Below are 27210 nucleotides of genomic sequence, written 5' to 3'. Positions count from 1 at the left end.
TCCGACTCTTTGCAAAGCTATGGTTTTTTCGGTAGTCAGGCACGAATGTGAGAGTTGGACCATAAAGAAGGTTGAGTATCGATCGAATTGATGCTTTTGAACTGTGGTGCTGGAGATGACTCTTGAGAGTCCCTTGGACTGCAAGGAGATCAAACCAGTCAACACCAAAGGATATGAACCCTGAATATTCATTGGAAGGACTGATGCTGAAGCTGAAGCTCCTATACTTTGACCACCTGATATGAAGAGCCAACTCGTTGAAAAAGACACTGATGCTTGGAAAGATTGAGGGCAGGAGGAGAAGGGGGCAGCAGAAGATGAGATGGTTGGATGGCATCATTGACTCAACGGACATGAGTTTGAGCAAACTGGGAGATAGTGAAAGACAGGGAAGCCTGGCATGCTGCAGTCCGTGGGGGTGCAGATAGTCAGACTCAACTTAGTGACTGAACAACAACAACAATATGGATTGGGCTTCCCAGGTGGCTCAGTGGTAAATAATCCACATGCCAATGCAGGAGACACAAAAGACATGGGTTTAATCCCTGGGTCAGGAAGATTCCCTGGAGAAGGAAATGGCAACCCACTCCAGTATTCTTGCCTGGGAAATCCCAAGGATAGAGGAGCCTGGCAGTCTACAATCCATGGAATCACAGAGTCAGACATGACTGAGCACACACACACACACACGACCTAGGGCACATGAGGGAAGATTATGTTTAGGAGAGATCAGACTCCATTGTAAGCCTTGAGAAATTACACTGTCCAATCTGAAAGGTGTAGTGTTTCTAAGTCAGTCACTATGCCAAATATAACTGCTCATTTCTGAGGTCACTGCTGAAGTTGTTTAGTCGCTAAGTCATGTCTGACTCTTTGTGACCCCATGGACTGTAGTCTGCCAGGTTCCTCTGTCCTTGGGATTTCCCAGGCAAGAATACTGGAGAGGGTTGCCATTTCCTTCTCCAGGGGATCTTCCTGACCCAGGGATCGAACCTGCATCTCCTGTGTTGGTAGGCAGATTCTGTACCACTGAGCCACCAGGGAAGTCCACTCATTTCTGAGGTAGGCGATGCTTATTCTTCCTCAAGGGACACTCAACTTGTGCTGGAGGAAGGAGAGCCTCCCGGGAGGACATTAACATACCCTAGATGATCCAGGTGAGAAACTCCCAGGGTGCCAAGTTTGCCTGGAGAAAAGATCACCCAGGCATCCAAGCTCTGGGAGGAGGCATCTGGATGACAAGTAAATTTTCTTTGCTGACAAGCTAACATTTAATTGAAGAAGGATGTGCTGCAATATTATCTTGAGATATAAAAGGATTTTTTTCTTTTCCCCCTTTCTATTTTCTCTCCTCTCCCCCAAAGTAGTCACCTTCAAGGTATATTTCAGGGGAGGGAGGTGGAAAAGCAGGAAAACAAATACTCTGCCAGTTTCTATGACTTTCATGTTTCAAAAGTGTAAGCCTAGGGAAGGTGGATTGGGTGCAGGTGCAGAGGCGAAGTATCTGAGCCAGGAAACTAGAAGGGAGAAAGATTTGCATTAGCTTAAAAAAAGGATTTTTCTTTTCCTTACTCCCCTCTACTTGGGGTGAACGATGCAGAGAGTGCTCTCTGGGAGCTCAAGCAGCATATACAAGAGAAGCAACACTTGGTTGGCATGAAGACTCAACAGAGAAAGAGCTGTGTAAAATGTCTAGGTAGATGGAATAGCAAGTGGCCCTGGCATTGAGTTCTGTGCCCCTAAGTGTGGAAGAGATGTTGGAGAGGACACAGTGCCTGAAAAATTCCATGTGGGCAGAGGGCTAGCAGTTATTGACAGGATCTAAGGACTTGGAAGCATATACCTTTACTTGGGTACTATGTAAGACCCCTAAGCTATAGCATCACCTGGGATAAGGGAAAAGAACAAGAATGACATATTGTTTTCCCAAAAATCTGGTCAAAGGAAGGCTCAGGGTCAGAAACTGAGTTCCAAAAAGAGTCACTACTCTACTCAAGGCTGTAGTAGTCAGCTAAACTTTGATCTTCATCTTAGTTCTATCTTATTGGTTGAGGAGTTACCATCTGTGTGGTAAAGAGGAGATCAGCACCTAGTAGGGCCATGAAACTAACCCCCATCCCCACCCCTGTGGGATGCTGGGTTCAAAAAATAGTTCCTGTGAAGCTTTTGCTAATTTCTTGGCACCAGAGCCTTCAGACAAGATAAGCTAGATTATTGGAAGGATATTTTCCTGGAATAATGTAAAGCCAAATTACAAGTGGTCAATAAGAATTAAATTTTCTCTCTGGTGAATAGAAACATCACAAATGCCATTTGAGAGTAAGTGGAAACCAGTGGCTCAGAAAGGAATGGTCCCTGCCATACATTACTGGCTAGCTATAATTGCCCTCTCCCCAAATGCTTATGGTGGCATTTGTGCTGAGTTATGGACAGTTTTTTTTTTCAAACAGAAGAGCACATCTATCAATAAAAGGTCTAAATTGAGAAGGGCCTGTATTTGGATGGGAAGCAGACTTATATTTGATTTTCTAATTTCTGAGATTTGTAAAAGTCATACTACTTCATAGTTGTTTAGCAAATGTTTGACTGAAGAAGAGGACCTTTGCAGAAGGGTTCACATCTGAGCAGGTTGACGGGCTAATACACAAGGCTCAGAAACAAATGAAGAGGGTCAGGCCACAACTGAGGGAAGTACCTGCTGATTTTCCTAAAGGTGGATAGGTGTGTGTGGTGGTGGGAGTAAGGTGACATTGAGAAATAAAAGGAAAAGGGCACAAGTTTGTAGTTACCATCTCAGTGGGAGTCGGGACCTACAAAAGCTTGAAATAACTTGGTAACCTTTGATAGTGCCCTTTGGTGGTTATTTGGCTGTACTTCCTGTTTTCCCCATGTGCTGTGTGTGTGTGCTAAGCCACTTCAGTCGTGCCTGACTCTGTGCGACCCTATGGACTATAGCCCGTCCGGCTCCTCTGTTCATGGGATTCTCCAGGCAAGAATACTGGAGTGGGTTGCCGTGCCCAGCGACCCGCGTCTTATGTATCCTGCATTGGCAGGCAGGTTCTTACCACTAGCGCCACCTGGGATTCAGCAGGGAAAAGGAACTATCTTCAGGGACAGTGAGGGAAGACAGTTTGGGAGACCCCATCCGTTCTGCAGCTAATTTGGAATACAGAGACCTTTCAGGTAAGGTAGTTGCACTATTTGAAAAAATTACATCTTGCTCTTTCAATTTTAGCTACAGGTGGAATAGCTGAACCTCATAGTCCTGAATTTAGTTCCTCAGTGTCTCCCTCACTTGTCAAAAATGGAAAGGGGGTAGATTTATTAAGGGCACACACGGGTCTGGTTTCCTTGTATTTTCTGGCAATACTAGGATTAATAAGTGACCTTCAAGATGAAAGGTGCAAAGACAAGAAACAAGGGCTTCAAGGTCTCCCATCATTCCACTCCCTTTGGACTTCGGAAACCTCAGTTAAATTTATTGATTCTTTTTAAGAGCTGAGAAAGGCTGAGGTTCTGAGGTGTACAGGGCGAAAAAGAAAATGGTGGAAAGGAGAGATTAGTACAGCTCTGTGATGGGGCCCCGAGGTTGGGCATTTGAAAATATTAGCCTGGCATTTTGCACACAGCCTCCTACCCTCAGAGCATCCTGCTAAAAGCTTGAAGGGCATTCAGAAAGAAATACCACCCTTTAGGAGTTTTCTTCAGGGTCTCTGATACCAGATGCAACCTGAGGGATTGAAAATTTCATGGGCTCTGGAGTGAACACACCTGGGTTAAAGATCTGACTCTTCCATACATAGTTATGAGAACTTGAGCAAGTCATGTCCATTCCCCCCCCTCCCCCCAAGCCTCAGTTTCCTCCTCTGGAGAGTCAGGATTGCTCACGTGAGAGTGATAGAAACAATTCTGTATTGCACTTGATACAGTGCAGGAAGCAGTTCTTAGATAAAGTCACTGCGTGGAGGTTAACCTGCTGTGAAAGCTCAAAGAAGGTAGCAGTCACTAACAACTAACTAGTGAATCTGGGAGGTGGACTGCAGGAGACGGTGAGAGCCAGCCACAGGGGGAGGTGACCTTTTCGCATGCGCGCAATCTTGGAGCCCGGCGGAGCAGCGAGGGGGAGTGGCCAGGTTTCTGAGGGGTTGCTATGGCACCGAGGGGCCAGGGGAGGTTAACTGAGCCCTTAAAACATTATTCCCTCCCCCACCCTCCGCTGCCTCGGCCGAGGGCCATTGTTCCCGGCAAAATGGTGTCGGCAATCCCCCTCTTGGACAGAGGCCTAAGTAAGGCTGAGGTGGGAGTGGGACTGGAGGTGGGAACAAAAACTACAATTCCCAGGGTACACCGCACCCGCCCACGAGGCGCAGGGCACGTGCCCAGGCCTAGCGGTTACATGCCGTCAAAAATCCGTTTCATAGCTTCCCTTTTCCATCCCTGCTTTCGTGGTTGCCCAGCCCCCGCGCGCGCGCACTGCAGTCCTGGAGGGTAGGGGGGACATGCTATGGCTATTGCCGTCGCAGCGTAATCGGGAGACCGGTATTTGTAAATGTGTGCTTCGACTTCTAATCCCGAAGCCGGCAGGTATGGGTCTCGCGAGAAAAGTCGAGAGTTGGAAAAAGGGAGTTAGGGGTGGCGGGTGAAAAGATGCTGGCGAGTACCACATCTCGGCCGAGCAACCGCATTTAGAGGCATGTAGAGAACTGAGAATGGGCGGTGGGTATCTAGGAAGAAGTGTGTGCTTGGGTTTTCTTTTGAAGGGAAGAGGGTAAAGCAGCCGTGGAGAGCTTTTGAACACACAGATGTCACGCGTGGCTCCCCACATATTTTCTTTTTGGAAAAGAGCGAAGCCTTTCTCTTGACGAACATCCCTCTCTCCCACTGTGCTGAGGAGAGTGGGAGAGGAGTGCGCACGCTCTAGTTGGGTAGCCACTCGGCACCTCGCTGCGATAGGGGCAGTTCAGAGTTGGGGCTGCTCCGTCTGCTTTCTCAGCCCCTCCCCCCTCCTTTCTTCCCCTCCCTTCCTCGCCCCCTTCCGTCCCCCTCTATCTGAATTCCCTGACAGGAGTACGCGTGCGCCTGCTCAGCTCCCGGGCAAGCGCGAGCTTGGGCTCGTACCCCGCTCCCTTAACCCCGCCCTCTCTTTACCTACCGGCGGTAGCTGGCCGGGTGGGCTCGCGCTGAGACGCTCGCGCGCGCACGCGCACACAACGCGGAGCGGAGCGCGAGACATCTAGGAGGGGAGTAAGAAGCATCTGAGGAGGCGACAGAGGAGGCGGTGTGTGTGTATCTGCATGTTTTATGGTGTGGCTACTCGAGGGGCGAGCGGAGGCTTGAAAGAGGGCGAGGGAGAAGCAAAGAGTCTCCCTCAGCGAGAGCCTCTAATCTGGTGAGGGTCCCGAGCCGGCCGGGACGGTGGGAGTGAGGGAGGAGGCCGGGGGGCGTGTCTGGGATCCGGCTGAGAGATGAATGGGCTGGGGATGAATGGAGGGGAGGCAGCGGCGACCAAGAGTCTGTTCAGAGTAAGCGCGTTAGTGGGGGGCGGTTTGACCGAGGCAGGGTGATTGCAGTCGCCGAGACGTGTGGGACGAGGCCCGGCTCGGGTCGTTAAGAGTTGTCGGAGCTGTTTTCGGTGTGAGCCAACAGGCTGAGAGGAAAATTCGGAGGGGGAAAGTGGGGAAGGGCAGGTTTGAGGTACATTTTTTTGTGTGTCATTTTCGTTGAGGAGTGGCAACTTTGGGAGTTGATGGGAGACTAGGGGATGGGGGGTAAGGTGAGGCGGTTACGTGAGGGGACCGGGTGACGGTTGACAAAAAACTGAGTGATCATTTAAGTGAGATTGAAAGCGAGGATCGCGTCGGGTTTTGGAAGTTGAGTTTCAGTGTATGAGGGAAAGTGAATTTAATTTAGAGATTCGGTTGACGTGTGAAGGTCGATAGGACTGTATCCTTGTGAAGAATGCTGCTGGCTGGTTGTGTTAATGGGTTAGGTTCAAGGAGATTGAGAGGTGTTATTTGGGAACGGTGTGTTCTGTGACTGATCGGATGGGAAGGAGATGGTATGGTGAGGTTAGTATGAAAGTGGTGTACTGTACTGTAGGAGGTTTTGTTTGTCTAGTTAAGAACGGTGAAACATTTATGTAGTGGGTTGTGGGTGGATATCCTGCACGTGTGTATCTCCCTATCTTGAGAGTTGATAGACCTTGTTAAAAAGAGATTGAACCCTCAAAACAGATGCAAGTGGTATGGCTATTACTTCTTAAGAGTTACTGTGGACTGAAGCAATTGTATGATAAATAGCCTTTAAGTTGTGGAAATCATCTGTATAGTGATGATTGCACTCAATTTGGGGAGGCATTGTTACCTGTTTTTCATCTGTAGTAAACTGTAATACCAAGAGAACTTTAAAGAGGTCTCCATATATGACAACAAAACAGTAGGTGTCTTCTAGACAGTCTCTATCATTTGGGTTGATGAATTTAAAAATTGTTTTAAAGTCAGCACTCCAAAGGAAAGATACCTTGCATTAAAGGATAGCTAAAATACTGATTTTGAATGCTCAAATAATTATATGTGATTTTTTCCATTAATCTGAATTTACCTTGTTTGAAAATTGACACTTTTTGGCGTGAGTTTAAATCACTGCAGATTACTTGGACATGCTGTTCTCTAAATTCATATCTTCTGGTAAGGATGTCTTGTGATGGTCTCATTCTGTTCTGGGTCAAGATTAATAGTTTATGGGTTTCTAACTTTTCATGCTTACTTTTTACAAACTTTAATGACATATTCATTTATCTTGGAAATGTTGCAAATTTGAGAACTTTCCCATGCTCTTTTTCTTTTATTCTGCTTTGATGTTGGAAAGAGTGTAATCCTTGTTTTGGCTACCCAGAGTTTAAAAAGTTAATACTTCGTTCATATTCTCTTTGATTAAATGAATACTTAGTATACTAAGCAGTAGAATAAAAGTATAAAAGCACCATGAAAGTCTGGAAATGTTGCACCAACTCTAGCAGGCAAGCTGGTCTCCCAATTTCAAACTAGATGTTCTTGGAGTGGAAGAACATTCAAGTATTGAGGCAGGAGAGTGTAAGCATGGTATATTTGGAGAATGGAATGAGATAAGGCTGGAATCTCAGGTTGAGGCTGGAGTGAAGGACTACCCTGCAGAGTTAGGAGCCTTTGACTATTTACCAAGGAGTGAATAGCATAAGCAGATTTGTGGTGTTCATCTCTCTGGCTTTGCTTCTGATCCCGCCCCCTGCCCCCCCAAATCTGGAATTCTCTCTCTCCCTCCCATTAAATTTTAATTCATTCTTTTTATACTTAGCTCTGTCATTATTCATGAAAGCCTTTCCTGCTCCCCCATTTTTCCTTTTCCCAGCATCCTCCATCAGCCCCTCTTTAGTGGTCCTATCACACCTTGTACATATTTTTATTACTGTACTTCTTTTGGGAAGCAGGCAGGAAAGTTATTTTCTTTTTCATACCTGAGAAAGAAAACAAGGCTCAGAAAAATAAGACTCACCCTAGTAAGTAAGTGGTCAATCCTGGAGTTCTAACTTCTAGGCCAATGCTGATCCCCGTATCACAAGTCTACATTCATTGATGTAATTATTCTATAGTGTTTTAGGAGTTAAATTTTTGTAATGTGGACTTTACCTTTCTTTCCTAGGGAAAGTTCCTTTCATTTAGGTGTCTGTCACTTAGCCGGGAAATGATAAAGCCAGTGGTTGCACAGAATTAAAGTAGTCAGAAGATGAGAACTGTTATATTACTATTAAATTTCTAGTCCAATGATTTACTTAAAAATAAGGGAGGGCCTAAATTTTTGTGTGTATGTTTGTGTGTGAGGGGGGAGGGGTAGTGTGTAAGAAAAATCCCTTCCTTCCTCACTCTCCCATCTTAGTATGAGTAGACCAACTCTATTTGCAGATATACTTGATTATGTCTCTTGGCTAAAAACCAGAATACTTTCAGAGGGGTAGGTCTTTTCCATTTTTGTTTGAGATCATAAAGTTTATGGTACTTTTAGGAGATATTTGATGACTGTAACGAACATCTGTAATGGCATTCATACAGAAATTCCCAAAGCTTCAAAGTAGAATTTGATGCCAGTTTTAAAAATTTTTATTTATTTGTTTTATTTTTTGGCTGTGCTGGGTCTTCATTGCTTTCTCTATTTGCAGTGAGCAGGGGCTACTCTACCTTGCAGTGCAAGGGCTTCTCATTGTGGTGGCTTCTCATTGTAGGGCACTGGCTCTAGGTGCACGGACTTCAGTAGTTGCAGCATGCGGGTTCTGTAGTTGTGGCACACGGGATTAGTTGCTCTGTGGCATGTGGAATCTTCCTGGACCAGGGGTCAAACCTGTGTCCCCTGCACTGGCCAGCAGATCGCCATCCACTTTGCCACCAGGGAAGTCCTGATGCCAGTTTTAATTGTTTTGGTAGAGCTTGTTATGAGATATTTGGTTTGGAAAATGTTGAGATTAACTTACTGCAAAAGTGTACCTTTATTGCCCCTTTCTTCAAGGAATATATTATTTTTTTCATGAACTTTTTAGAAAATAGAAATGAAGAAATTTTCTGTGTTTTAACCTTATAACTTTCTATTGTGATAAAAGTCACATAACATAAAATTTACTGTTTTGGAGTGTACAATTCTTAATTGCATTAAATACCTTAATAATGTTGCATGCTGCTGCTGCTAAGTCACTTCAGTCATGTCCGACTCTGTGCAACTCCATAGCTGGCAGCCCCCCAGGCTCCATCCCTGGGATTCTCCAGGCAAGAACACTGGAGTGGGTTGCCATTTCCTTCTCCAATGCATAAAAGTGAAAAGTGAAAGGGAAGTCGCTCAGTCGTGTCTGACTCTTAGCCACCCCATGAACTGCAGCCTACTAGGCTCCTCCATCCATGGGATTTTCCAGGCAAGAGTACTGGATTGCGGTGCCATTGCCTTCTCCAATAATGTTGCATATATAGTTCCAAAACATTTTCATCACCCCAAAAGGAAAGTCTATGCACATTAGGTATTCACTCCCCGTTCCTCTTTTCCCCCAGTCCTTGGTCACCACAATTTCCTGTCTTTATGGATTTGTCTATTCTGGATATTTCATATAAATGGAATCATATAATATATAGCCTTTTGTGTCTGGATTCTTTCACTTTGTATATTTTTGAGATTCACCCACATTGTGGCATGTATCAGTACTTCATTTTTTTTGGTTGAATAATATTCCAGTTTGTGCCTATACTACATTTTGTTTATTCAAAACGGACATTTGGCATCTTTCTCTCTTTTGGCTTTTGTGAACAATGATGGCATGAATATTTGTGTACAAGTTTTTGTTTGAACACCTGCTTTCACTTATTTTGGATATGTACAGGGTTAAATGATAATTCTGTTTAACTTGTTAAGGAACCATCAAAATGTTTTCCACCATTTACACCTCCAATATATAAGAGTTCTATTTTTTTTTACATCTTCCCTAGCATTTGTTACATTTAGATTTTGTGTTTGTGTGTGTGTGTATGTGTGTGTTTTATGGCCATCTAGTGGGTGTGTTGTGATATCTCATTGTTGTTTTGATTCCCATTTTACTAATAACTAGTGCTGTGGAGCATCTTTTCATGTGCTCTTATCTATTTAAATTTCTTCTTTTAAGAAATGTCTAAGTCCTTGCTCATTTTTACATTTAGTTGTTTATCTTTTTATTGTTGAGTTGTAAGAGTTTTTAAAAAATATATTCTCAATACTAGAGCCTGATCAGACATACAATTGCAAATTTTTTTCCACTCTGTGAGTTGTCTTTTTACTTGTTTATCTATTTTCCAGTTTTATTGAGATAAAATAATGATTTGACTTATAGACATCATAAAATGATTACTATAGCAGGTTTCAGTTCAGTTCAGTTCAGTCGTTCAGTCATGTCTGGCTCTTTGCAACCCCATGAACTGCAGCGCGCCAGGCCTCCCTGTCCATCACCAACTCCCGGAGACCACCCAAACCCATGTCCATTGAGTTGGTGATGCCATCCAACCATCTCATCCTCTGTCATCCCCTTCTCCTCCTGCCCTCAGTCTTTCCCAGCATCAGGGTCTTTTCAAATGAGTCAACTCTTTGCATCAGGTGGTGCACACCTATCATCTCATACAGATACAATGTTAAAGAAATAGAAAAAAATATTTTTTCCTTGTGATGAGAACTCTTAGGGTTTATTCTCTTAACAACTTTTATAGAGACTTCCCTGGAGGTCCATTGGTTAAAACTCCACACTCTTAATGCATGGGCTATGGGTTCAATCCCTGGTTGGGGAATTAAGATCCCGCGTGCTGCATGGCATGGCCAAAAAACAAACCAAAAAATTTCATGTGTGACATACAACAGTACTAATTATTTTTATCTTGTTAAATATTATATCCCTGGTGGTAGTGGTTTAGTCACTAAGTCATGTCCGATTCTTGTGACCCCATGGACTGGGAACCTACCAGGCTCTTCTGTCCATGGGATTCTCTAGGCAAGAATACTGGAGTGGGTTGCCATTTCCTTCTCCAGGGGGTCTTCCTGACTTAGGAATCGAACCCAGGTCTCCTGCATTGCAGGCAGATTATAGCCCTAGTGCTTATTTATCTTATAACTGGAAATTTGTACTTTTTGACTACCTTCAGCTAATTCCCCTTTCCTGTACCATCACCTCTAGTAGCCACAAATCTGATCTCTATTTCTATGAGTTTGCTTGTGTTTGAAGTATAATTGGCCTACAACACTATGTTAGTTCCTGGTTCACAACATAGTGATTCAATATTTCTGTATATTGCAATGTGATCACCAAGATTAAGTCTAGTTCATCTGTCACCATACAAAGATATTACATAATTATCGACTATATCCCCCACACTGTACATTTCATACGTGTGACTCATTTACTTTGCAACTGGGAGTTTATACTTCTTAATCATTCTCACCTATTTCTCCCCTCCCCCCAACCTTCTCCCCTCTGGCAACCACCTATTTGTTTTCGGTATCTGTGACTCTGTTTCTGTTATGTTTGTTCATTTGTTTTGCCTTTTTCTCTGAATTATTTCACTTAGCATGATACCCTCTGGGTCCATCCATGTTGAAATGGCAAGATTTCATTATTTTTATGGCTGAGTAATATTCCGTTGTGTGTGTGGTGTGTGTGTGTGTATATATATCTATAATATATCTATATCTATCCATCTATTTATCTATATATACACATACCTCATCTACTTTATCCGTTTATCTGTTGATGGGCTCTTAGGTTGTTTCCATATCTTGGCTATTATGTATGATGCTATAATGAATATAGTGGTGCATATTATATGTTAAAATCAGTGTTTTTGTTTTCTTTGGATAAATACCCAGGAATGGAATTGCTGGATGGTATGATACTTCTATTTTTAATTTTATGAGAAATCTCCATATTGTTTTCCATAGTGGCTGTACTAGTTTACAGTTCTACCAACAGTGCATGACGTTTCCCTTTTTTTCCACATCCTCACCAATGCTTATTGTTTTCTTTTTGATAATAGCCATTCTGACAGGTGGGAGGTGATATCTCATTGTGGTTTTAATTTGTATTTGCCTGATGTTGAGCATCTTTTCGTGTGCCTGTCTGTCTCTTTTTACTTTCTTAATAGTGTTTTTTGGTGCATAAAAGTTTTGAAATTTGATGAAGTCCAGTTTATTTTTTCTGTTGTTGCTTGTGCTTTTGGTGTTATATTTAAGAAACCACTGTCAAATCCAAGATCATGAAGGTTTCTATTTTCTTTGAAGAGTTTTGTAGTTTTTGGCTTTAATATTTAGGTCTTTGATCCATTTTGAGTTAATTTTTGTATCTGGTATGAGGTAAGAGTTCAACTTCATTCTTTTGCATGTGGATTAACTTGAAGATTTTTAAGCTATAAACTACATGATAGTACTATACATGTATGTTAAATAAAGCTATTCATGGTGATATTTAATCACTCTTGGTAGTTGTGGGGAAGAAATGTTTTTAAATGCATTTTGAAGGTCATGTCTTGTATTTGAAGTGTGGGGTTTCTAAATCTCTTTGTGAATCAATGAGACTTTTATGATCAGGAAACTTCAGTATGGCAAACTAGATGATCCTTACGGTGCTACTGCTGCTGCTGCCAAGTCACTTCAGTCGTGTCCGACTGTGCGACCCCATAGACGGCAGCCCACCAGGCTCCCCTGTCCCTGGGATTCTCCAGGCAAGAACACTGGAGTGGGTTGCCATTTCCTTCTCCAATGCATGAAAGTGAAAAGGGAAGGGGAAGGCGCTCAGTCGTGTCTGACTCTGTGCGACCCCATAGACAGCAGCCCACCAGGCTCCCCCGTCCATGGGATTTTCCAGGCAAGAGTACTGGAGTGGGGTGCCATTGCCTTCTCCGATCCTTATGCTAAAGTTACATAAATGATTTTCCCCGCTTTGTTTTGTTTTTAGTTCTTTTGGCTACACCTCATGGCTTGTGGGATCTTAGTTCCCTGTCTAGGAATTGAACCCTCACATTCATCAGTGAAAGCATGGATTTCTAACCACTGGACCACCAGGGAATTTCCCATAAGTGATTTTTTATGTAAAGAATATTATTGTGGTTTTAAAATTGTTTGTGTAGGGTGAAATCTCTACTTAAAACTGGGGAAAAAAGTAGATTTAGTTTTTAATTACCAGAAATTGATATTAGGTTTATGCTAAAAGTAATTTATGTGTGTGTGTGTTGTATAGCTTATGTTTGTTAGCCAACTTCTTGATGAAAACGTTTAACAGTTAGTACCTTGTGGAGACTTTTTACTTGTAGCTTGGGCTACATTCATCATATATTATTGGGATAATGTAAGATTATTTCAGCTTGGTTTCTTGTAAAAATGAGAATTAAAATTTAGTACAGCACAATTGTTAAATCTCAGCCTCTAGTTAAGTATAATTAAAATAGAGACAGTAATTAGAATTTTTAAATTAGAGGATGTGTTTTAATACAAGAATGAAAAATCTGCTTAATCAGTCTTAAAATCTATAAGGTGCTAGTTCAGCTCATTATATCCACTGCTACCCAGAGAATAATTTTTGTCCTGCTGGGCAATTGTGGCATTTCCATTGAATTCATCTTTGATGGTGTCTTTCTGGCAAGAGAAAAAGCTCTTATTGAAGATGTGTATTTCATTTGCTAAGGAATGTTTCAAATACGCTGATAACTTATTCTGAATCTGTGAGTTACAGAATATGAGTTACCCAGTGTACATGTAGGTTCTACCATTCATTCAGCAAATATTTATTGTGTTCCTCCTGTATGCCCGGATTGATGTGTCAAGGATGGATGAACAGGAAGCAAAGCAGGCAGTGGCCCTGATATCTTTGAGCTTATATTACAGTGGAGGGCAACATATGGTCAACAAATATTTCAGAAAAGAAATGCTAAGAAGAAAAAATTTTAAAGAGTGTTGGGGTGTTGTGGGGAGCCTCTGGCTCACATGGTTATTTTGTAAGGCTTCTTTGAGAAGGTGACTTTGAACAGAGATCCAGATGTTAAGAGTATCCCTTCTGGTATTATTTTGTTAAATTGTTAGTTTATCCTTTCTAAAATAAAGCTTTCATTTCTTTCTCTTTAGAATATGTGAGTTAAGTGCTCTTTTTTTTTAGTTAACTGCTTTTTATTTCTAAGGGAAAAAAAAAAAACACACACACAGGTACATTCCTTGTGAGAAGAGACAATGTTCCCGAATAGAACTGTCAGAACTGTCATTGGAGTAGGGGTCAGCCTGGGTTCTGGTCTTGCGTTAGTATAATCTTTTGCAAGTCTGTATATTTCCTTATTTGTTACTAAACAAAAGCACTACCTATTTAGCAGGGTTTCTTTGCAAATTAAATGAAACAATATACTTTGTAAATTATACAACTACATGTGAAATGCAATGTATCCTATTCATCTATTTTTGGAGTCAATTGAGACATGTTTTCTGACCAGTTTAAAGCTTTTACCTGTCCTTCCCCATCTGGTAAATTTTAGCACCAAATGTCTAAACTCATCGATTAATCAGAAGGGGTTGGGTTCTTTGAAAGTCATAGTGTGGTAAAAATTATGTTGGATTTGAAGCTAGAAAACTTGGGTTCCAGAATTCTCCCTTTACTTACTAGCTCTGTGACAGGCAAGACACTAAACTTCTTTGAGCCTTCTTAATTTTCAGAATTCAGGCAAATATCAAGTAGCTCTCAGGGTTGTTGTTAGGAGTAATTGAGTTAAATAGATGAACTTCTTTTGAAAACTGTAAAGTGAGATTTGATAAACTTTCTCCATAAAGGACCAGATAGTGAATATAGCATTTTAGGCTTTGTGGGCCATGGAATCTCTTTTGCCACCACTCAGCCTTTCTGTGTAGCAGTCATAGACATATATAAATGATGAGAGTGGCTGTGTTCATAAATGCTATTCATGAACACTGAAATATGAATTTTGAATAATTTTCCTGTCATGAAATACCATTTTTCTTTTGATGTTTTTCAACCATTTAAAAATGTAAAACTCTTTCTCAACTTACCTGCTTCACAGAAACAGGCTGGGAGTTCAGGTAGGTTTGCCCTGAGGGCTGTATATAGTTTGGCTACCACTGTTATAAAGGATTAAGCTGAATAAAGTGGTAATTAGGGATTAAGGATAGGTGATTGGTAGATAGAGATTGTTTAAGGAAGATGGAGATGATTTAGATTCTTTTTCTAATGTGGATCCAGAAATATTTTCACATAAAATGGGCATCTTTAATTGAGGGAATGACCTTGCCAAACAAAACTGGAAGATGGAAATGAGGAAAAGACAGTTATAAACTCCTAAGGGCTGTGATGTGGTTATCTAATATATGTATCTGTGCAATTCAGGATTATATATAGTGTGTACATGTGGCTCCAAATTATGTGTGGCCCTATATTGATTTGCCAGGTGGCGCTAGTGATAAAGAACCTGCCTGCCAATGCAGAAGATGTTAAGAGATGAGGATTCTATCCCTGGGTCAGGAAGATCCCCCAGAGGAGGGCATGGCAACCCACTCCAGTATCCTTGTCTGGAGAATCCCGTGGACAGAGGAGCCTGGCGTGCTAGGATTCATAGTGTCACAAAAAGTCAGACACGATTGAAGTGATTTGCACACACACACACGAGTGGATTTGGGAGTCAGTTGCCTGGGTTTAATTTTGTCCTTGGTTTTTACTAGCTGTGTAATCTTAGGAAAGTTTAACTTAATTTTTTGAGCCTAGTTTTCTCATTTGTAAAATGGGGATAATTTTATCTCAAGATTCGTATGATTACATGAGAAAATGCATGAAAGGACTTAGAGTGCTTAGCCCAAAGCACTCAGTAAGTGTTAACTGATAATATTTATTTGGATATAAGTTGTACATACCTAATTTGTTTTGTCCTTCCTTCAGTTATTTTAAGAAATTATAATATCTTTAACTGGTTCTTGGTATAGGTTACTGATGGACAATTCTGCTTTTATGAATTAAAGTAATACAGAAGTAGATTAAAACCTTCAAGTCTTCCTTTACCCAATTTCTTGCCCTCCCAGTGGGTAATCATTGTTAAGAGTTGAATGTGAACTTGTACAGTTCTTTTTCTCTATATTTACATGTATATGTATGTGCATATGCAAATAAAAATGTATTTTATGACTTATTTTTTCCCCAAAGAATATGTGTTAAGGCTTTCATGTAAATATATATATGTTGACTTTGTTCTTTTTAAAGGAGACATAGTTTTTCATACTACATGCTTCTTTAACCACTAGAATCAGTTTAGAGCATATCCTTCCAGTCTTTTTTATATGCATTTACACATATATAAGTACACTTAAAAGTTTTGTTTGTTTTTATATATTTGTATATATATATAACATGTATATATGATATATAGATGTATGTGTTGTACAGCTTACTTTTCTCAACAGTATATATATGTGTGGGAGACTTTTTATACATCTGTATAACCATTTCTCAGTTTTTAAACAGATGCATATTGTTATGTAGTACATTTTTATTTCACCTTTCTCTTATGGATGAATATGTAAATTTTCTTCAGTTCTTTGCTGTTATAAACAATAAAAAGCCCTTCAGTAAAAAAATCCTTATACATACATATTTGTACACATACAGGAATATTTGTCATGTAAGTACTAAGAAGTGGAATTGTTGGATGACAAGTATGCACTAGATATTTGGAATTTGCCATAGGAAAACGCTGTTCCAGTTTATTTGTCAACAGTGCATGGTGTGCTAAATTTCTCACACACTCAAAATGTGATAGTAACAGATAATGTAATTTTCTCTCACCTGATAGACAAAAAATGATATTGAATTGTTTGAATTTACATCTCCCTGCTTACTAAGGAGTTTGAGCCATCCCTCTGCCATGCATGTATTGTCTATTTATGTTTCTTATTGCTGATCTTTTAGTTCTTTATATATTCTGGATATTAATGCTTTGCTATGCATATTGCAGATGTTTGCTTCCAGTCCCAGTCCGTTGCTTATCTTTTAACCTAGTTCATGGTCAAATGGCCAAATGTGGTTTTTTTGTCATTGTTATTAATGGTCTTCCTATTTTTATCTTTTTAAGAAAGCCTTTCTTCAGATTAGAAATATATTCTGCCATATTTTTTAATAGTTACATAGGTTTTTTTTATGTTTAGCTCTTTAATCTATCTGAAATTTATTTTTGTGACTGGTTTTAAGTGGGCTTTAACCTCTTCCCCCTAAATGGATAGCCAGTTATTCTGACATCATTTATTATGCTATCTATTCCTCATAAATTTGAAATCCATCTTTACCATGGAGTACCTTGCTATACATACATGTGTCTGTTTCTCTACTGATTGTTCTCCATTAGTCCAGTTGTGTATTTCTGTGATGAAAGCACATTGTTTAACTTACTATAGCTATAAGTATTATTTGGTAAGGCAAACTCTCATTGTTCTTCTTCAAGATTTTCTTGGCTTTCCTTGTACTCTTTTCAAATCAGTTTGTCAGTTTGGGACAAAAACATTTCTTTGGGGTTTCTGTTGGACTTACATTGACTTTGGAATAATCTCAGAGGAGAGTTTCTGGAGATGCTAATATTGGGTCTTTCAAACAAAGAAAGGTGTATCTTATGTACGTCAGTAAAACTTTAGTCTTCTTTATATAGATGTTGCATATTTCTTTTTGAGTTTATTCCTAGATTAATATTTTATAGCTCTGTTGCTCTTATGAGTGTGTGTGTGTGTGTGTATGTATATATATATATATATATATATATATATATATATATATATAGTAATAGCAATGACCTGCCTTTCTTTCAGGACACCCTTCCTGCCCTCTCCTGGTGCCATCTTCCCCTGGAGCCCTTACCTTAGGATAGTTGTTTTTTGAATTATATTTTCTAATTGATTATTGCTGATGTGTATCAAAGGTATTGATTTATTTTTTGATTTTGCATTTAATGCTTCTGCTGACCTTTGATGTTAGTTCCTATCATGTTTTTTTTAGTTGAATTTGCTTAATTTTCTAGATGGATAATCATATTATCTGCAAGTTTTGAGTTTTGTCTCTTACTTTCCAGTATTTGTATGACATGTTTTATTTCCTTAAGTGTTAGCAATGATAATAGCAATTCTTGGTTTATTCCTGACTCTAATTATTGTTTATGTGAAAGATGCTTAACCTCACTCATGAGATAAATGCTAATTGAAACCACACTGTGATTCCTTTTTAAAACCTTTCAGAGTGTTAAAAATCAAAATGTTTGATAGCACCTTTTTTTGTTGTTGTTGTCAAGGCTCTGGGGTAAAAGACACTTTCACACATTGCTGGTGGAAGTTTAAATTAGTGCAATGCTTGTGGCAGACAGTTTGGCAGTATTATATAAAGACACACATGAATTATGTGTATTCTTACTGATATATTAGTGTATTTCAATAAAAGGTAAATGTGCAAATTTCCTTTGAGCCAGCAATCCCACTTCAGGGAATTTACATTCACACACAATACACACGTGTGCATACACACAGAGATACATATATGTGAAATGAAATATGCAATTTTGTCTGTCATAGCAAATAATCAAATACTATTACTATATAGATATAAAATAAGAATGAAGGAACCTCTGTGTACTGACCAGGAAAAAAGTATTTTAAATTATTCTGACTATAAAAAATGCTTGATATATACTGTGCTTCTTTTCATGTAGAAAAGGAGAGAGAACAAATATTTGCTTATTTGCCCTAAGAAACTCTGGAGAGCTACTGAAAGTCTAATGAGTGGTTATTTGTGAAGGGAGTTGCGGGGAATTGAATGGATAGGAAACAGATTTGGGAGTGAACCTGTTCATTATATACCTCTTTCTTTGATTTTTGAATCTTATGATTATATCTTAAAAATTAAATTTAAGATGATTTCTTGAATTATTTCAGCTCTTCCAAGGATATTTTCCCTTGTTCTTTCTCTTCTGTGTTATAGGTTTTCTTCAAATGGCTGCCTCCTGATTCTGTTTGTATTAAATAATGAACTAGTAGAAGGGTTGACTGGGAGTTCTGTGTTTCTAGGCAGGGATGTGAACTGGTTTCAGGGGGAGTGTGTGGGCAGCTGGCTTTTACACTTGGAGGGCCCAAATGCCAGAGGGCAGAGGGCTTTGTACTGGGGTGCCCTTAATCTTCCTTGCTGTTGTTCATTCTTCCTAATTTGTTGAATTTGGTATTGTGTATGCAGGAATTTATTTTGGGGGGAGAGTTCATCAACTGTCATAATTCAGAGCTTCAGTTAATCCATGTATTTAGCCTGTTCTCATTTTAGCCCTCTTTAGGATCAGTCTTCTTTGAGTGTGGAACCCCTCTGGGGTTTTGCCCTGTAAGTCTGCTTCCTCCTGGGTTGGAACCCTTTCTATTTCATATTTTAGGTTGTAGCATTCCTTTGATTTGTATTATCAGCCAGTTCTTTCTTATCTGCTTTCTGTCATAAATTGTTGAAATCTTGTATTTGCTATGCCATTTTCCATTCCTGTCCTTAACTTGTAATTTTACTTCTGTACTCTAACCATCACTTTTTCAGAGTCTTGGAAAGTACAAGAGATATAGGTGTTCAGTTCATTGTCTTGAACTAGAAGTCAACAGTGGTATATTTTAAGATTATAAAACTATAGGCTCCTTGAGGACAAAGACTGACTTTTGTTCTTTTATTCACAGACCCTAACCTGGTGCTTGGCACTTAGAGTGTTTATTGGTATGAACACACGTGTATGAGAGAGAGACTTGTCAGTGGAAAATTTTATTATATAATTCTGATTCATTATTTTAAAAAAATATTTGTTAACTTATTTGGCTGTGTTGGGTCTTAGTTGCAGCATATAGGATCTTTGTAGCCTCATGCAGGATCTTTTCGTTGCTGTGTGCAGACTCTCCAGTTGTGGCACATTGGAATAGTAGTTGTGGCGTGCGGGCTTAATTGCTCCGCAACATGTGGAATCTTAGTTCCCCAACCAGGGATCAAACCCATGTCCCCTGTATTGCAAAGAGGACATGTAACCACTGGACCGCCAGGGAAGCCACATTTCTAACTACAGATTCAGTCTTACAGTTGTTGGTTCCAAAAGTTGAAAAAATTATTGAGTCACTGATTGACTAAGTACTGATTGTATGCTGGATTTCCCATGGATACAACCATGATGGGCTTACGGGGGGAAATTATCTTGAGCTTTTAACTGAAATGCTCCAAGCTTGTATATCAAATATATTGAAGGATTAGATATGGGACACAGATTTGTGAGATTTTCCCTATAGAGGCTTTCTCTATACCCGTGGCGGATTCATGTTGATGTATGGCAAAACCAATACAATATTGTAAAGTAATTAGCCTCCAATTAAAAGAAATAAATTTAAATTAAAAAAGAAGTGCTTTTGTGATTGTCTTTATGCATATTCCTAGGGCTTAAATCAATGTGTTATCATTATATGAAGGAAAAAATGGTCACATGTAGGTTATGATACATAGCTGTTGTACTCGGTAAAGAAACTTCAAGTTTGAGGCCTGATTTTCTTTTTTTTGTTGTTAATTTTATTTTTACTTTATTTTACTTTACAGTACTGTATTGGTTTTGCCATACATTGACATGAATCCGCCACGGGTGTATACGAGTTCCCAATCCTGAATCCCCCTCCCACCTCCCACCCCATATCATCTCTCTGGATCATCCCTGCGCACCAGCCCCAAGCATCCTGTAGGACTTTTGGACTGTGAGGGAGAGGGAGAGGTGGGATGATTTGGGAGAGTGGCATTGAAACATGTATACTATCATCTAAGAAACGAACTGCCAGTCTATGTTCGATACAAGATACAGGATGCTTGAGGCCTGATTTTCGATCCCTTGTCACTGAGCTATGTTTCTGCACTGCTGAGTGTAGAAGAGATATTATCCTGATCGTATCCCTTTAGCAATGCCACCATGGTTTCTTACTGGAAAGGTTTAAAAGAACGTGTTATATACTTTTCAGCCTTACTAAATAGTCTTCATTTTATGTTTTCTTGAGTATTGTTGAATTGTGCTTTAGTATAGTGCTGCCCCTAGAGGTTATTAAGAGGTAGGAAATAAAAGCTTCCATGTATTATTATATTGTGCTGGGTACCATGTTAAGTACTTTATGTGTATATTTCATTTTTATGATAGTCCTGTGAGATTTTACAAATGAAATAAAAAATGAACGAGGTTAAGTAATTTGCCCCAAGTCTCTGAGGAGTGAGAGGCAGAACCATGATTGATTCCGGGTTTCTCCCACTCCGAAGCCTGAGTTCTGAAACTCTTTTTTATGGTTAAATAGCTACTGGATACATGATGAAAAGGCCACAGATATACTCTGCTTAGTGAAGTTCTTTACCTGTTTTTTAAAAGTTTGTTTTTCTTATTCATTGTTTACCCTTAGGCCACCAGCTATTATATTGTATTGTTATCAGATCTTTTCCCTTCAGACCAATGATTCTTAACCCAAGAGGCCAGGCAGAAGATGAGGAGTGGTTAGAATGGGGTGGTGGTGGTGGGGGGGGGGGAGGTAGAGAGTATAGTTTTAAAAAGGTATATTTGATATTATGATGGCTTTGATTTTAGTCACAATATTTCAAGATTCTTAAAGGACATATTTTATTGAGATATAATTTATATATCATAAAATTCACCAGTATAAGTGTCAGTGGCTTTTAGCTAATTTATCCAGTTGTATAACCTTGATTGCAATCTAATTTTAGAACATTTTCATCACCCCCTGAAGTTTTCTTGTGCTAGTTTGCAGTCAGTCCAGTTCCTAAGGCAGCAAGTAATCTATTTTCTATCTCTATAGATTTTCATTTTCTAGGCAATGCATATAAATAAATGTAACCATGCAGTATGTGGTCTTTCCTCTGGCTTCATTCACCTAGCATAATATTATCAAGGTTTATCCTTACTGTTGCATGTATCAATACCTCCTTTCTTTTTTATTGCTGAATAATATTGCATTGCATGAATATAACACATTTTTGTTTATCCAGCTGTTGTTAGACATTTAGATTGTTTCCACCTTTCAGCTATTGTGAGTAGTGCTGCTGTGAACACTTGTGTATAAGTTTTTATGTGGACATAAGTTTTCATTTCTCTTGGGTAGACAGTATTCATATAGTAACTCTATGTTTAACTTGTTGAACTGCCAGACTCTGTTCCATTTTACATTCCCACCAGCAGTGTATTAGGGGTCTATTTTCTCTATATCCTTACCAATACTTGTTACTGTCTTGTCTTTTTTATTGTAATCATTATGGGTATGGAATAGTATTTGATTATGATTTTTATTTGTATTTCTCTAGTGAGTAACTATGTGGAACATCTTTTCATGTGTTTATTGGCCATTTATATTAATGTATCTTCTTTAGAGAAAGGCCTATTCTAATCTTTAGCCCATTGGATTATTTATCTTTTCATTGTTGAGTTGTCAGAATTCTTTGTATATTATGAATACCTTATCAGATATATGATTTGCACATATTTTCTCCCAGCCTTTTCACTTTCTTGATGGCATCCTTTGAAGCACAAAAGTTTTAAATTTTGATAAGGTCCACCTTCTCAATTTTCTTTTATCACTTGTATTTCTTTTATCACTTGTATCTCGATACAGTGTGATTTCATGGTTTTATTGCGTAACCCAGTCCCTAGAATTTAATGTTTTCTTCTGAGAGTTTTGTAGTTTTAGCTCTTACATTTAGGTCCATGTTCCACTTTGAGTTCATTTCTTGTATGGTGTGAGGTAAGAGTCCAACTTCATTCTTTTGTATGTGGATATCCAGTTGTCCCAATACATTTTTTGAAAGAGTCTTCTTTTCCCATTGAATTGTCCTGACCTCTCCATTGAAAATCAGTTGATCAGACTCTCAATTCTATTCCGCTGATCTATATACACTTATTCTGTTCATTTCTAATTTAATTCTTTTGTGGTAGGAGAGTATACTTTGGTTTCAATTCTTTAAATTTTTTGAGATTTATCACATAGTACATGATCTGTTCTGGAGATTTTTCCATGGTACTTGAAAAGAATGTGTATTTTGTTCTTGCTGGGTAGAGTGTTCTATAGATGGCAGTTAGTTCAAGTTGATTGATAGTATTGGTCAAGTTTTCCAGATTCATGCTTATTTTATGTCTAGTTTATCTCCCCAGCAGTGAGAATAGGGTATTAAAATCTCCTACTATTACTACTGAATTCTTTCTGTCTTCGGTTTTTTCAGTTTTTATTTAATATATTTTGGACTTCTGTTGTTAGATGTGTATATGTCTATAATTGTTACATTGTCCCGATGAATTAATCTTTCCATGCTTATAAAGTGTTCTTTGTTTTTAGTAATATTTTTTTGTCTTGGGGGTTGGTTTTTAAGACTAAAGGGAACACTCATTTCCTCATCTCTCTTCTTTGCTGCTTCTTATTCCATGGTTTGGGAAACCAGGTGACCAGACATTATAACTATAGTTATTATACCAGGGCAGCACTACTTGCCCCTCTTTTTATATTAGGGTTCTGAGTAAGATTTCCTATTTTTTTTAAAAAAAGAGGTTCTGCAGTTAAAAAATCTTGAAGGCTTTTCCAACTTAAATTCTTTGATTTTTTTTTTTTACCTGTTTTTGTCTGCTTAGCAGCAGCAGCAGCAGGCCTTTTGTCTTACTTATGGATCTTTGCTTTTGAGCTTTCTGAATAAGTTACCTTTAGTTAGGTGAAGTGGATAGAGTTATTAAGAATGTCCAATCTAAAATGTTAACATTTGAGGATGTGAGTGAAGGGTATTCTAGATTCTTTGTATATTCTTGCAGGTCTTTTTCCAAGTCTAAAAATAAGTTAAAAATATCTCTACCTAAATGAGGCATTGTTAGTTACCTTTTCCCACTTGCAGGTAATACTGGTCTTACTGACTTTCAAAATCTGTTGATTTCACAGTGTAACCTCATGTAACACATCATGAGCTATTAGTTTCTTAGCTCTGTCCTAGTTGTGTCATCTGATAGGCAAATTTTTAGGAGTTAGCATAGACTCTTCCTGTTCCTTCACACTCATATTCATTCAGATAGTAAATCTTGTATTTAGTACTTCGTTAATTTATCTTGCCTCTTGACACTATTTTCACTCAAACCTCAGCAACTCTTCCCTGGATTATTACAGTAGCTCTCTAACTGATCTCCTTGTTTTACATTGTATATCCTAGAAATCTGTCTCTTTGTCCTCATCTTCCTGCTTCTAGTATTGCTGTGCTTTGTCGTTCAGTCGAGTCCAACTCTTTGTGACCCCATGGAGTGTAGCCTGCCAGGCTCCTTTGTCCATGGGGATTCTCCAGGCAGGAATACTGGAGTGGATTGCCATGCCCTCTTCCAGGGGATCTTCCCAACCCAGGGATTGAACCCAGGTCTCCCACATTGCAGATGGATTCTTTACTGTCTGAGCCACCAGGTCTAGTATTGCTAGTGAACTGTTTATATACTTGTTCTGCTGTTTCATAACTTTGCTTGTCATCTCTCTGCTTGGATGAGCTAATTTTCTTTCTTTGAGACTCAGTTGAGGCATCTTTTCCAGGAAGCGTACTTAACCTGTACTCCCAAGAGGCAGGTTCCTTCATTCCTGTGTATGTAGACATCCAGTTGTCCTAGCACCATTTGTTGAACAGAGTTCTTTCCCCATTGAATTGTCTTGGCACCCTTGTTGGAAATCAGTCGACCACAAATATATGTGTTTATTTCTGGACTCTGTATTTTTATTCCATCTATCTATCCATCTATCCTTATGCCAGTACCACACTGTCTTAATACTGTAGCTTTATAGTAGGTTTTAAAATTGGAAAGTTTGAGTCCACTAGCCTTGTTCTTTTTCAGGTTTGCTTGAACTTAGCTATTCTGGGACCCTTTAAGTTTCATATGAATTTTAGGATCAGCTTGTTAATTTCTTCAAAGAAACCAACTGGAATTTTGATAGGAATTGTGTTGAATGTATAGAACAGTTTAGGATATTTCACCCAATTTTGTTTGTTTTAGTTTAGAGTTGTTTTTCTTCAGTTTTTCAGATTTGTTATTGTATATTTTTGGTTCAACATGACAAATTCTGCCTTCTAGGCTGTATAATATCGTAATAGATATACATGCTTAACTTTGTGATGTATGTTTGTGATGAGAAGGAAAGAATTTTCTTATTGGTTTGACCATTCATTTGAAAAACCTTTTAAACAGTTTCCCCTTATATGTTCCACATATTTCCACATGTTCTTTGTGGAAAATGTTAGAAAATACAGAAAAGCAGAAAGAAAAAAAAGTCCATAATTCCACCATTCAGAATTAACATCGTGTGTGTGTGTGTGTGTGTGTGTAATGAAAGTTTGTTGTATATATATCTTTTTTCATTTAACCGTATAACATATGGGAAATGTCTTTTCATCTCACTACCACAGTGTTTTTAAAATGTTGTATCCTATCTCATTTTGAAATACCTATTATGCTTATATTTATAGTTTTGCCAAATTATAAGTGCTATAATGAATGTCTTTACAGTTAAATCTTTGCACAGATTTTTGACTATTTTCTGTGACAAGTTCCTATGAATGGAATTGCTGATTCAAGAGGATACATATTTTAAGTCTTTCTTGCCATTTTTAAATAGTATGTGTTAATATTTGATAGTAGTTAAAATCTTCTTATTGAAATATGAAGGCAAGCTCATTAAACAAGTGTAATATTTTCATTATTCAAAACTACTGTTGGATGTTCATGGTAGCATTATTCACAATAGTTAAAAGGTGGAAACAATCCACTGACTAGAAGAATGGATAAACAAAATGTGTTATATACGTACAATGAGCTGTTATTATTCAGCCTTAAAAAAGAATGAAATTCTGATACATGCTATATTTTATATATATACATATATATATATATATATATATCAATGAAACTTGAGAATATTATGCCAAGTGAAATAAGCCAGACACAAAAGGACAAATATTGTATGAGTCCTTACATGAAGTACCTAGAATAAACAAATTCACAAGGACCTAAAATAGAATAGAGACTACCAGGGTCTGGGGTGATGAGGAGTTATTGTTTTAATAGATTTCAGTTTGGAAGGATGGAAAAGTTTTGGAAATGTATAGTAGTGATGACTGCACATCATTGTCAGAGTATTTAATGCCACTGAATTGTACACTTAACAATGATTAAATTTTGCCACAATAAAAAAGTCTATGGATTAGTTCCAGAATTTTAGAAAAAAACCACCTACTGAGAAATTATGTGATATTTTTGCTTATTTTGTGTATTATGTGTGTGCATGTTTAGCTGTGTCCGACTCTTTGTGACCCCATGACTGTAGCCCACCAGGCTGCTCTGTCCATGGAATTCTCCAGGCAAGAATGCTGGAGTGGGTTGCCATTTCCCTTCTCCAGGGGGTCTTCCCGACCCAGGGATTGAACCATGGTTTCCTGCATTGCAGGCAGATTTCTTTTCCATCTGAGCCACCAGAGAAGCCTATTTTGTGTACTGCCTTGTAGCTAAGCAAATTCATGGTTTGGTTACTTGCTTTAAATATGATAGATTCATAGAAGGGACTGAGAACTTGGTTTATTAACAATGTTCATGTAGTATGAAGACTTATTGCGCTGTATGCCAAGTAGTCTGCTAGGCACTGAAGACTGCAATGGTAAACAAGATAAGACATAGTCCCTGGAGCCTGCTGGTTGCTAAGACTGGACAGAAAAAGAACAAACTTCTTATTAAGAAAAAAGGGATTAAACAGTCAGGTGACTTTTCTCCTTAATGATTTCCTTTGTGGGGTGATTTTAATATATCCTTTTCCCCCCTCCTTCAGGTTGCTATGGAAACATATGACCATATAAAAGGAAGTCCATCCTGATAATTCTGATACCTGAGATGCAACTGAACTGAAGAGTGGAACAGGAAAAAGTTTAGTGCCAACCTTAATTACAATGGCTACTGATTCAGGGGAGCCAGCTAGCACAGAAGATTCTGAGAAACCTGATGGAGTTTCATTGGAAAACAGAGTTCCTCAGGCTGCAACAACTTTGACAGTGGAAGCTAGACTAAAGGAGAAAAGCAATACCTTCTCTGCTTCTGGAGAAACTATAGAAAAGAAAAGATTCTTTCGAAAGAGTGTTGAGATGACAGAACATGACAAAGTTGCTGAATCTTCCTCCAAAGATGAGAGAATAAAGACTGCAACAAATATTCCAAGAGTAGAAAAGCTTCCTACAAATGTGCTAAGAGGAGGACAAGAAGTTAAATATGAGCAATGTTCAAAGGGAACATCAGAATCCTCAAAAGATTATTTCAAGGAGAAAAATGAAAAGGAGATGGAAGAAGAAGCAGAAATGAAGGCTGTAGCTACTTCTCCTAGTGGCAGGTTCCTGAAATTTGACATAGAACTGGGAAGAGGAGCATTTAAAACAGTATATAAAGGACTGGACACTGAAACATGGGTTGAGGTTGCTTGGTGTGAGCTGCAGGTGAGTATATAATCTTCTTGGTTTTAATAAATTCTAGTTTCAGCTGGCCTGGACTTCTGAGTGATCCAGGATTAAAATGTATCATGGATTAAAATAAAATGAAGGACCTGTCCCCACATCCTGAAATTATGCTCCTTTCTTAAATCCTTTTA

General features: G+C 38.9%; 1 protein-coding gene across 5 annotated transcripts in view; it reads left to right on the top strand.

Moving 5' to 3' along the window:
* Positions 1–4394: 4394 nt before the first annotated feature.
* The window catches only part of WNK3 (WNK lysine deficient protein kinase 3), a 203062-nt gene continuing 180246 nt past the window's right edge, over positions 4395–27210 (top strand). The window contains exons 1-2 of one of the 5 annotated variants that reach the window (XM_042241770.2): positions 4395–4584; positions 26404–27058. In XM_042241770.2, the coding sequence (XP_042097704.1) occupies positions 26522–27058 (537 nt within the window). In that variant the 5' untranslated portion in view covers positions 4395–4584; positions 26404–26521. Of the gene's footprint in view, positions 4717–5205; positions 5390–26403; positions 27059–27210 lie in introns of those variants that run through there. The other 4 variants (XM_060407816.1, XM_060407814.1, XM_060407815.1 and 1 more) reach the window with 4 other exon arrangements.

The sequence above is a fragment of the Ovis aries genome, chromosome X (assembly GCF_016772045.2).
Source record: "Ovis aries strain OAR_USU_Benz2616 breed Rambouillet chromosome X, ARS-UI_Ramb_v3.0, whole genome shotgun sequence".
Classification (NCBI taxonomy): Eukaryota; Metazoa; Chordata; class Mammalia; order Artiodactyla; family Bovidae; genus Ovis; species Ovis aries.
This window is presented reverse-complemented; position numbering and strand designations above follow the sequence as displayed.